The 10,463-nt window shown below is 35.0% G+C and overlaps 2 protein-coding genes across 2 annotated transcripts; both read right to left on the bottom strand.

The window, feature by feature from the left end:
* Positions 1 to 195: 195 nt before the first annotated feature.
* On the bottom strand, positions 196 to 2,899 carry LOC147541641 (uncharacterized protein At5g19025-like). Its single transcript, XM_086673607.1, has 3 exons — positions 2,680 to 2,899; positions 1,740 to 2,485; positions 196 to 1,370 (listed from the first exon to the last, which is right to left on the bottom strand). Exon 2 carries the CDS (start codon positions 2,409 to 2,411, stop codon positions 1,746 to 1,748), a length of 666 nt encoding a protein of 221 aa, XP_086529733.1. The 5' UTR covers positions 2,412 to 2,485; positions 2,680 to 2,899; the 3' UTR covers positions 196 to 1,370; positions 1,740 to 1,745.
* An 823-nt stretch (positions 2,900 to 3,722) lies between these two features.
* On the bottom strand, positions 3,723 to 6,144 carry LOC147541640 (expansin-A10-like). Its single transcript, XM_086673602.1, has 4 exons — positions 5,947 to 6,144; positions 5,541 to 5,853; positions 4,472 to 5,068; positions 3,723 to 3,798 (listed from the first exon to the last, which is right to left on the bottom strand). The coding sequence occupies exons 1-3, from the start codon at positions 6,074 to 6,076 to the stop codon at positions 4,762 to 4,764; spliced, it is 750 nt and encodes a 249-aa protein (XP_086529728.1). The 5' UTR covers positions 6,077 to 6,144; the 3' UTR covers positions 3,723 to 3,798; positions 4,472 to 4,761.
* Positions 6,145 to 10,463: the final 4,319 nt, after the last annotated feature.

The following is a 10,463-nucleotide window of genomic DNA, read 5'->3' as shown; positions in this document are numbered from 1 at the left end:
TATTTCTCTTTTACTCCCTAATATCTCTCTCTTCAATTTCTATCTCCACCATCTTCTTCCTTTTTCACTGTAAGAGAATCCTCCATTAATGGAGCTCCTTTAGAAAGGAAATTAAAATCTGTTTTCTTTTGTTTCTTTCTTGCTAAAATCTCTCTTTCTCGCATCTAATTTCACCATTACTAATATTACCGACCATTTCTTGTTCTTCCTGAACCATTCTTTTTTCCCCTCATGTACCCACGAAAACAACTCCAAATAAAAACTCACAACACCAATCTACCCAAACCCATAAGCAATAAATAAAAATGAACCAGCATTTCGCCCAAAATCTAAAAAATAATTTCAGATGATACAAAAAAAAAAAAAAAACCTTTCATGGATACCTTTCGGTTCTCTCTCTAATCGTCTTCTTCGATATTCTCTGAAACTACAACAACTTCCAGTTTGCTGAATCTTCTTTTGAAAAACCAACATGTAAGGGTTTAAAAAACGTAGGGACTCTTGTAGAAAATCCTTTCGCCGTGACAGAAAATGTTGGGGAAGAGAGAGGTATCGTGTTTGGGAAGGATAGGAAGAAGAAGATCTAGTTTTTCTGAAGAGTTGCTGACAACTCTTACTGGTGTGAAGAAAAGAAATGGTGATAGCGTTTGGAAGGAAATATATTTTTTTCCGCTCAAATTTTGAACCCCATAAAAATGATAGGTATCCATTTAATTATGATCAATCAGGTCAAAGTATTGTTAACAAAAAAAAATCAGGTCAAAGTAATAGTCAGTGGGAAATGGGTAGCCTTTTCTTCAACTCTCAAGAAATAAGTAATGCTTCCTGGGAAAGAGGAGGATCACTTGTTTACTTCTGTGATTATGCAGCTGGTCTATTAGTGCTTAAAATTCCTGCTCTGACTTTCATTTGGAATTGAAAAAGTAGTCTCTTCTGCCATGCAAAAGGAAGATCGGATGGAATAGCTAACGAACTCGGGCAAGAAAACTACGAAATAGCTCATAGCCTGGGTTACTTCTGTTACTTATTAGTTACGTGATCCCGCTTGGCCCCATTTGGTCTGAGATAGCCGTACACACTCTGGAAGTAGAGCCTAAGTATCTCTCCACCATGAATACTTTTCTTCCCAGCGAATTATCTTCTTTGTCTACTTCTCTTTTATTCTGTCTTATTCACTTCTTTTTCTTCTATTTATTTTCTTCACTTCTGAAAAGAACTTTTATCTTCACTTTCCGTGTCCTTCACTGAAAGGGAGGGATAACTGTCATCTCTTGTCTGTCACATTATCTTTACCGAGAAAGATGTGTGCTACCAGATGTTTGTCTTTGTTCTTGACAATAAATTTCAATTTTCTTCGAACATACCAGTATCTTCAAGGAAGTAGAACAAATCAAGTAACAGTTTTGATATGGAGGAAGAAAATGATCGCAGATTACCACAAATACGTAAAATGATATTACAAAATTTAAATTGCAAAAGATGATGAAACCATCACAAGTACGAACAAGAATATACTATTCGCCATTATTTCAAGTTCATATGGTTTTCCATTCGTGCCATTATTCCAAGTTCATTCGGCATTTCAGCTATACTAAATATATGGTAACATGCTCGACCTTTTACATCGTTTAGGTGGCAAAATATACAATGTCTAGCAAGGGACTATAGAAACATCTTAATACTTCTAAGTTTCAGAGTTTATTACTACTATCGAAAGAAAATTTATCATGGAGATGTACCTTAATCTACTTCTTAATCCTCCGGAGCTTCTTAGGCCCCCAAACCTCCATCCTACCTAGAGGGCATCCACAGCGTGATCGAAATATAAGAACAGTCCGCCCATTGAGTGGAGCCATCTTTCTTAATCCGGCTTCCAATTCTTTATGATCCTGCCCTACTTCGAGCGGTTGAATCCCATACACATCCTCTAGCACTGGCGGCAAGTGTTTCACACAATCTTCTGATTCAAGCTGGATATCAAATTCGACGGCCTTCCGAAGACCCTTGCAGTAAGGTTTCCCGCATTTTCTAGATTTGTGATCCATTATCTCCTTTAAGGCGATCGCTAAAGCGGCTGTTAAAACTAAACCGACACCATAAGCGAAAGGTCCATTATATATAACATCTCCAATCAGAACAGAAGCTGCAGGAAGAAGAACCCTAATCTCATGGAAGATGGCTGTGAAGTATGGAATAATTAGAACCCCAAGAGCACCAAGTACCACAACCAATATCATGATATCAATGGCAGCAAAAGGCGAGGAATGATCACAAAATGGATGTGATAAAGGGTTTACAGAATAGTTATTGTTCTTCTTACTACGATTCTTTATTCGATTATCGCTCATCCCCAAGTTCTTATGTTGATCAAAAGCTTTGCAGAATTCAATTAAACTCCGGCAATCAACCATTTCTAAAATTTTGATCAAATGAAACACTTGAATTGATTAGGGTTTTCGAAACTCTGCTGAAATACAAAAGTTTCCTGCAAAAATCAAAACTTTATTCTCTCAGAATCTAACCAAGAGTTGAGTAATCTGAAATTCAAATCTGGGGAGAATATATTATTTCAATACAAAGAAACAAACTGAACCCTAATAAAAGGGGAATTATCTACATAAGAATACAAATTTGAAACCTTTGAAAACAAGAGATTGAAATAGCTAGATATAAGATTACCTGGTCGAATTAGTATTTGTATTCAATTGGAGAAGATGAATCAGGAGAAGGATCCGAAACTGAACCTGATACCTAATTTACCTATGCACCAATAAAAAGACTTGAAACCAATATTGATCAAAATTTGAAATACAGTTAGGTCGAATATAATTAATCAAACAGGAACCAAATTGATTTTGGGGAAAGTAGAGCAGGTTGAATCTCAATGCCCCAATCAATCAAACTGATCCAATCAACCGGTCTCAACAGAGAAAATATAGAGAGAGAGAGAGGGGGGGTTTATATTGTCAGTGCCGTGACGTCTCGGGTTTTGGGAGAAGAAAGGATCAAATGAGAAAAGACGCGTCCTTTAAATAAAGTAATGTGACAGACTTTAGGCCACTAGTTAGATGAGGTTAGAGTAGAAGTTTAGAATCTTTAATTTCAAGAGATTATTGTGTTTTTCACATCTTGATTATATATCAATAGTTTTGTAATTACTTTGTATAAATGTAGTCAACCTTTCGAAAAAAAATTATGTTTCTTTGTTACACTATCATCTTCGCCACCCCCCGCTGGCCGCTACCACCACCAACACTATCTACCATTTTCTCTCCATCCCTCCCCCACTACCACCACCAAGACTATCAACCATTTTCTCTTTAATTTGTCTCTCTTAGACAAAACTGGTTCTGACTAGGGAGGGAACTGGGGCGGATTGACTACAATTAAAAAATAAAATAATAATACAATATTTTAACAATAATAACAATAAAAATTAATAGCATTATTGAGATTAATAATAACAATAACAATAAATATTTTGAACAATGTCTGATTACGAAATCAATATCTTAAAATGTTTTAAAATTTAAACTATTTCCACAAGACATTATGTGTATGAACTCAATATCTTAAAATGCATACGTACAAGACATTTTGTCTATGTACTTAATGTTTTAAAACGTCTTAAATGTCGTGACAAATGACTATGTATAGTTTGTCTATGGACGTCTACCAATGTCTTTATCCACTACCCCTTACTCGAATACTCGACCTCATCACACTCAAACACATCTATTTTATATATTACTCAATATTTGAGAACATTACACTTGATCAGCTTAGTACAAACCAAAACTAGGGGTGGGAAAAAGATCCGGAAGACCGCTACCCGACCAGTTCGACCGAGATAAAAAGTGTCCATGGACACCCGATGGTCATAACGGTCAGTGTCCGACCGGCCCGAAAGAATTGGCGGACGGTCACGGTCAAAATTCTATGTCGAAGGACCGACCGCTATCCGACCGGTACGAGTGACCGAATAGTTTGACCGACTAAACTGTCCTCATGTAGTCATGTTTAGAAGTGACCGTTGAATTTTATAGACATATGAATATATGGTGATCGTTGGCTATAGTCATATAGTCCTCTGGAAGACCAAACGTTAGTGCATGACTTAATTATATCTTGTCAAATGATAATCAGCTGTGTTTTTTCTTTTTTATATTTACTTTTGATTTCTTGGCTAAACATCTTCGTTTGTAAGTAATTTTGTTTGTGGTAATAAAAATAAAGTTCTGAATTAAGTAAATTTATTGGAAAGTCCGGACCGAGACCGTCCGGTGTTCGACTGGACCGGTAAAATAAACGGTCTTGGACGGTCAATGGACAAAGAATTCTTGAGAGTGACCGTCCGAGTCCGCCCGAGTAAATAGGTGGTCACCAACAGTTTATGTCCGAGTCGACCGGTTCGATGAAGTTAGAGTCCGGTACCGACCGGTCCGGACTGATTCCCACCCTTAACCAAAACCACTTCAAAACCTTCACTCTGAAAACACTCAAAAGTTGAGAAATTACTTATATATCTACTTCTCTATGCTTTAATATAGAGAACCACACAAACATCATAGGAAAAAACATATTATGGACGGGTGACAGACTTAGTTTCACCTCGGCCAATATTACATTTGTAGTACTTGGAAAAGACTAACAAGTCTTGACTTAGGAGATATATATTATAATAGGATAGAGATATAAGTAGTTTGTGGTAGAAAAGTTTGGGAGTTAGGTCATTTTCTGGGTGCCAGATTTGGAAGGGATTTAGAACTGATTTCCACTGAAAGTTTGACCAAAAACCCAGTTAGAAGGAGCCACATTTTCAGTGGTGATAGTTCTCCCATCACTAGTTGTGACCTTGAAAGAGAGTGATTGACCATCAAGTAAATTGTTGTTTTGCCAATTTTGACCCCAATTTCTAGACATAGCTTGCCAATATGAAATTTTAGATCCTTTAATAGAAACAGCAACAACATCTCCAGCTCCAGCAACATTTGTGATCAGAACAAGATTGAAGTAAGAGTGACCATTTATAGTGAATCTGATTCCACCTCTCTTCTGGCAAGCAACCCTTCAAATTGAACAAAAAAAAATATATCAGTTGTCTCATAGTTGCAAAAAATGTGTTGTATGAAAGTGTGTTCGTTTTTTACTCGGTAGTAAAGAATTTACTCCTAGGAGAAGCAGAGAAGTATACCAAAATTACACTTTATGTCACAATTTTTAGTTTAATGGCCCACGTTTTGAACGAAATGCAATTGGAGTCAGATCAACAAAAAGTAGTGTATTCGTTTAAACATGACCCTTTGTGAACATGAGAACATCCAGTGGTAAAAGAACCCCCTTTGTGATCCTTTGGGTGACCGTGCCTTAATAAGACAAGGGGCTTTTTGGTATTTTTATGCAGGGCAACGAAGACCAAAATGTCTTTTGTCTTATTGACGCTCAATCCGGGCTCACCAAGTGGGTTCTTTTATCATTAAAGGTAAATGGTCATTTTACCATGAAGAAATAAATTGGTAGGAGGAAAATAGTCATACTACCTTCGGTAAACAACAGGTACTATTCCTGATCTGTATTGAGCTATTTGTTGGTAAACAGGTTGAGCAAGATCAAAGTGTTGTAAAGGAGGGTTACACCAACCACCGTTATTATTTGCAAGAGCAAAATTTGGCGGGCAAAAATTAGTTGCAGTAATAATAATGGATCCGGGTAAACACCATTGTGGATCATCATTACATTTCATCTCAAAACAAGCTCCACAACTCAATCCATTGTTGAATAGAGCAGTACTTAATGCAGCTGTGTTTGTACCATAACCTTGACTATATAGATTTCCATACCCACAAGCTCCTCCTTCAAAATTAATGCAAAAAAAAAAAAAATCAGATTTTAACAAGATTTCGTAAGAGAAAATGAGATTTTTCTAGGGTTTTTTCCGAAGCTTACCCATTGTTCCTGAAGCATCGCCACCTCCGTAAAAAGTAGCATGAGCATTATTCCACTCGCTTTCATAACAATATATAGTTTCCAACATAGTTAAGAGAAGAACTATAAGTGAAAATCCAAGAAAACCCATTTGTATGAGAATGGATGATGAAATAAAAAAGTTTATAGTTTGAGTGAGAGGAAGAGGGAGAAAGAGATGGTGATAAAGAGGTGAGGGATGAAAGGCATCTATTTATAGGTGTTGGAATAGGATCAGATGGAGTAGTGAAATTGAAGGATTAATAATAAAATATTTGTGATAATTAAAAAGTGAATGGAAATGTATGATAGAAGAAAGTATACTAACTAATAACTGATGAAACTAAAAAAACTGCCAAAGATAACCAACAAAACCCACCACCAATATAAAAGAAAAGAACCTCATTCTTTCCCTTTCTTGCTTTTTTTTTTTTGTTTTATTTTTGAATATTTTCCTTCATTAATATGCTATTAATAAGATTTATAAAAAAACAAAATACCTTCTCAAAACTTAGTACTTTCATCATTAACTTTGGATTTGTCTCGAAGACGACGCATGACTTTTCAAAAGGTATTATCTTACTCTCAATAAAAGGCTAACTTGAAGCCCAACATAAAAATTAAAAAATATTTTGTCAAATCCTAATAGTTCTTGTGCTCCTTAGCTAAATGTTCACATTTTACTCTATGCAGATTTACAGAAATGTTGTCATATTCTAAGAGGCAGATTGCTCGAACCATATAAATAATCTCAACTGGAGAAGGAGAAAGTATTGTTTTAAGAAAGTGCATTTAATACATGCTTTCAAGTCATTTTATCTAATTTTATTCACCATAATAATTTTTTTTATAACATCTCTTAAGATAAAAAAGTAGACTTACAAACTGATGCAACCATTCAATTCGATTCAGGCATTCGAAAAGAATTAAACAAATATTAGTCAAAAGAGCACATACATTAAGAGGTGGAAAGAACAAGGATTAATCCCATCTTTTTGGTCAGCTGCTTTAAGGTTTCTTAATAGAAAAACAAAGGTAATAACCTAAATATTCCTTTTTCTCTATCAAATCTATTATGTCTAAAAGCTCCCCATTTGTGGTTGCTTCTTGAGAAAGTTTATTCTAGTTGAGAGAAACAAGTAAAAATTCTCTTCCTTTCATTTCACATCCCTAGACGAAATTAATGCAAAATTGAAGGAAACAACAATTAAGAAGAATGATGAACATTAGTTTGCAATTTTGGTATTAGTTAATTCATCATTGTAATTGAGTTTAACTGTTTAGGGTTAATTAGTTTAATTATTTAAACCTATATCATTGTGCATTGTCGTTTCGGTAAAGCGTGATATGTTGGTAGTAACTTGTAAGTATACTTCTCTCAATTAACTGTCGGTATCATGTCAAGATTTGTATCGACGTGATGTTTTTTACGGACAATATTTATACCCTTCTCAATCGTGACTTCCTGTATCAACACATTATGATTGTTATAGTGCATATTTTCAAAACCTTCTTTTGAGATTATTCATAATGTATTATGAACTATTGTAATGCAACATGACAAATTAAACACTATTTTGTTATTACTCCGAATACAAAATCATTTTTCTTTCTAAACGAAGTTCTTTCTTAAAAAGAAATTTTGTTTCTTGTTTATAGTATGTTATGAACAAATAATAGTATGTTTTGGACAAGCATGATACAATTCAGTTGTTCATAATACGTTATAACAGAAAATAAATTAAAAATACTCATCATGCATGAAGTTTAGTCACGCTTCATGATTAATCGAGCTTTATGGTAAAATGATAAAATTGGTTGGTTAGAGAAAGATGATGAAAACGGGAACATGATTTGATTAAAAATGGAGAAGATACGCGCGTCAACGCCCGGATCATACACCCATTTTTGTGTGATTTTAGGCCCGTACTCCCTACTTCAAAGTCAAGGAATGGGATCCAAGTATAAGTAGATGTAAGAAACTATCACGGTTTTTTGTTAGTAAGATTCGAATAGAGGTTTCTCGAGAGATCAGTTGTCACATGTTACCACCCTATCAAAGTGGTTAAGCAGATGAGAAATGGAATACGTTAATTAAGTGCGCAAGTCTCATTTGAACCGCTTGTCCCAGGACCAAGAGCAAATATTCGAGCTGCCTATTTGAATTTGTTAAATAAATAAAAAAAAATGAGTGAGAGAAGCAAAAGTAAGGCTGACCCTCAAAGATTTAGTGTGGGTAGAAGAGGCTTGTATATTTGACTTAAATTTAGTAATAAAAGTTGATTACTTTGGACATCTCAAATTGAGATTCCACATCTGACTTCTTTTAAACCACTAATGAACTTATATGCTATCATCTAAAGATTCATCAAAAATGCCCTATATGTGCATCTTGTCTGCAATTCCTCTCCACTTGCCCTAAATAAAGTACTATGCATAAAAAGTAAGTAGAAGGCAATTTCTTTTAATTTGTGGAAAACAATTCCTATTTTGAATGTAAATTTCTTTTAATTTTTCCAAACAAGAAATTTGAAGTTTGTTCTCTCCAACAGTGATCAATATGTTAGTACATAATCAAAGTGACGCTCATGATTTAGATATGAAGTTATAAAATTGTCATGGCATTGAATCTGAATGTGTCTTGTAAAACATATAGTTTAGATACTATTCCTCGTCCCTAAATATCCAAAATTTGATGTCTAGTACCCCATAAGTAGTTCGAACTGTACACCAACTATAATCAATTTCAACTCAAATTGTTTGTAGGGAAACCCTTCTTAATTCCAGTCCGAATTATTTTGAGAACCGATTCTTTCTTGTTTCGGCTGTTCGGTTTTTTTTACGAGTCCTTTTTTTTCAACAAAAAAGAAAAATTTAAGAGTCTCGGTCATCCCTGAATTCTGTCAATTAACCGGTGTATTTTTCAATGGATGCTCAATCCATCTCGGTTGTGTATTAACGGACTGCTTATTTTTTCAATCGGTTATATTCGTTAGTTTGTCATATCGACTAAATTACAACAACGTATTTAGATAATATATAAACTACGATATGGGGAATTCTGTCAATATTTTAAATAGTGGTAAACCATTATGTGCAAGTGGCATACCTCATCAAGTTGGCATACAAAATTACCTCCTTTGCATAAATGCTTGCAATCAATTTTATTCTTGTCAAGTGAATTCCATAGGATTGGATTCTATTTTCAAAGTCTAACCCACAAAATAATCTTATGTTAAGGAAATAAAACAAGTTGTAATTTGGTCAATCTTGATTTGAAACGGCCCATAAAGAAAGACTCGGCTTTGGACATCTAAAAAAATGTTGGAGAATAAAAATTTTGGTTAATTAGATTTGACCTAACAAGCATCTTTGTTTTGAGTCCAAAAATTATCTGATTTGCCTTTTGCCCCAATCATCTTCCACTTTAGACCACCACCTTTCGACCACTACCACCATTATTTCTGACCACCACCACCACTGTGACGTGATTTTTACCAATATTATTTGCCATTCAACTAAGTCACCTCTTGATTCATACATTTCGAAAAAACCCACCAACATCAATGATTAACACCCCTTACCACCCTTTCATTTAACATCATATCTTGGTGATCGTGTTCTTTGTGATCAAGAACTTCGTATTATGCATTTCAAGGTTGGGATCATGTCTTGTGCATACACAATATCCAATTTGAGGGCATTCAAAATTCCAAGATGGTTTTGTTCCATCGATTGCGTTTTTCCACCTTTCTTGAGTATCGCGACCTCTCCCAGGAGTCAGAAGTCATTTAGGTTGAAAACTAAGAAGGGTTATTTCCGTTTTGGGCCCAACTTTTTAACCGCCTCACCGTTTTAGCCCCCAAGGGCCAAACAAATTTCGTCTCTTTCCGGATATACTCCGAGGGGTCAAAAGGGCAGTAAGTCCTAAAAACAAATTAAATCCACTTCATTTCTCCTTCTCTCCTCTATTTCATCACCTCTCTCCTCTACTTCATTTAACTTGTCATCTCATCATCTTCTCCGACAGAAGTCGCCAACCATCTAAATTTTACCGCGACCTACAAACATAACTTTTTATTTATTTATTCTTCTTATTTCTTTTTCTTATTCCTCTTTCTTTCTTTCTTTCTTTCTTTCTTTTCTCTCGCTTAGCGAAGGGGATGTGCCCTTTCGCCGAAGGGAGAGAAGAAAGAAGAGAGAAAAGAAGGAAAAAAGAAAAGAAGGAAGAGAGAGGGAAAAGAAGAGAGAAAAATGAAAAATTTCATTTTTTTGTTTTAAGTTTATCGCTGAAAAATTTGACCGGTCGACGATTTTTGTCAGAGAAGATGATGAAGTGGCGAGAGAGATGAAGTGAAAGAGAAAGTAGATGAAATGGAGGAGAGAGGGAGATAAGAGGTGGATTTAATTTGTTTGTAAGTTTCTAAGGAATTAATTCCTTTTTAAATCCTATAGGTACTTCTGGAAGAGTTGAAACTTTTTTATTCTTGGGGGCCAAA

This window comes from Eschscholzia californica, unplaced genomic scaffold (assembly GCF_041429995.1).
Source record: "Eschscholzia californica isolate CP2 unplaced genomic scaffold, dmEscCali1.0.p SCAF_4, whole genome shotgun sequence".
NCBI lineage: Eukaryota > Viridiplantae > Streptophyta > Magnoliopsida > Ranunculales > Papaveraceae > Eschscholzia > Eschscholzia californica.
The sequence above is the reverse complement of the archived record's forward strand: the minus strand, read 5'-3'. Positions and strand labels throughout refer to the sequence as shown.

Bases quoted from the DNA above. Each gene is read 5' to 3' on its own strand.
- LOC147541641 (XM_086673607.1), bottom strand. From the start codon at position 2,411: ATGGTTGATTGCCGGAGTTTAATTGAATTCTGCAAAGCTTTTGATCAA.
- LOC147541640 (XM_086673602.1), bottom strand. From the start codon at position 6,076: ATGGGTTTTCTTGGATTTTCACTTATAGTTCTTCTCTTAACTATGTTG. The intron at 5,854-5,946 runs GTAAGCTTCGGA...TTAATTTTGAAG, and splicing joins CGATGCTTCAGGAACAATGG to GAGGAGCTTGTGGGTATGGA. The intron at 5,069-5,540 runs GTAGTATGACTA...TTCAATTTGAAG, and splicing joins GTACCTGTTGTTTACCGAAG to GGTTGCTTGCCAGAAGAGAG.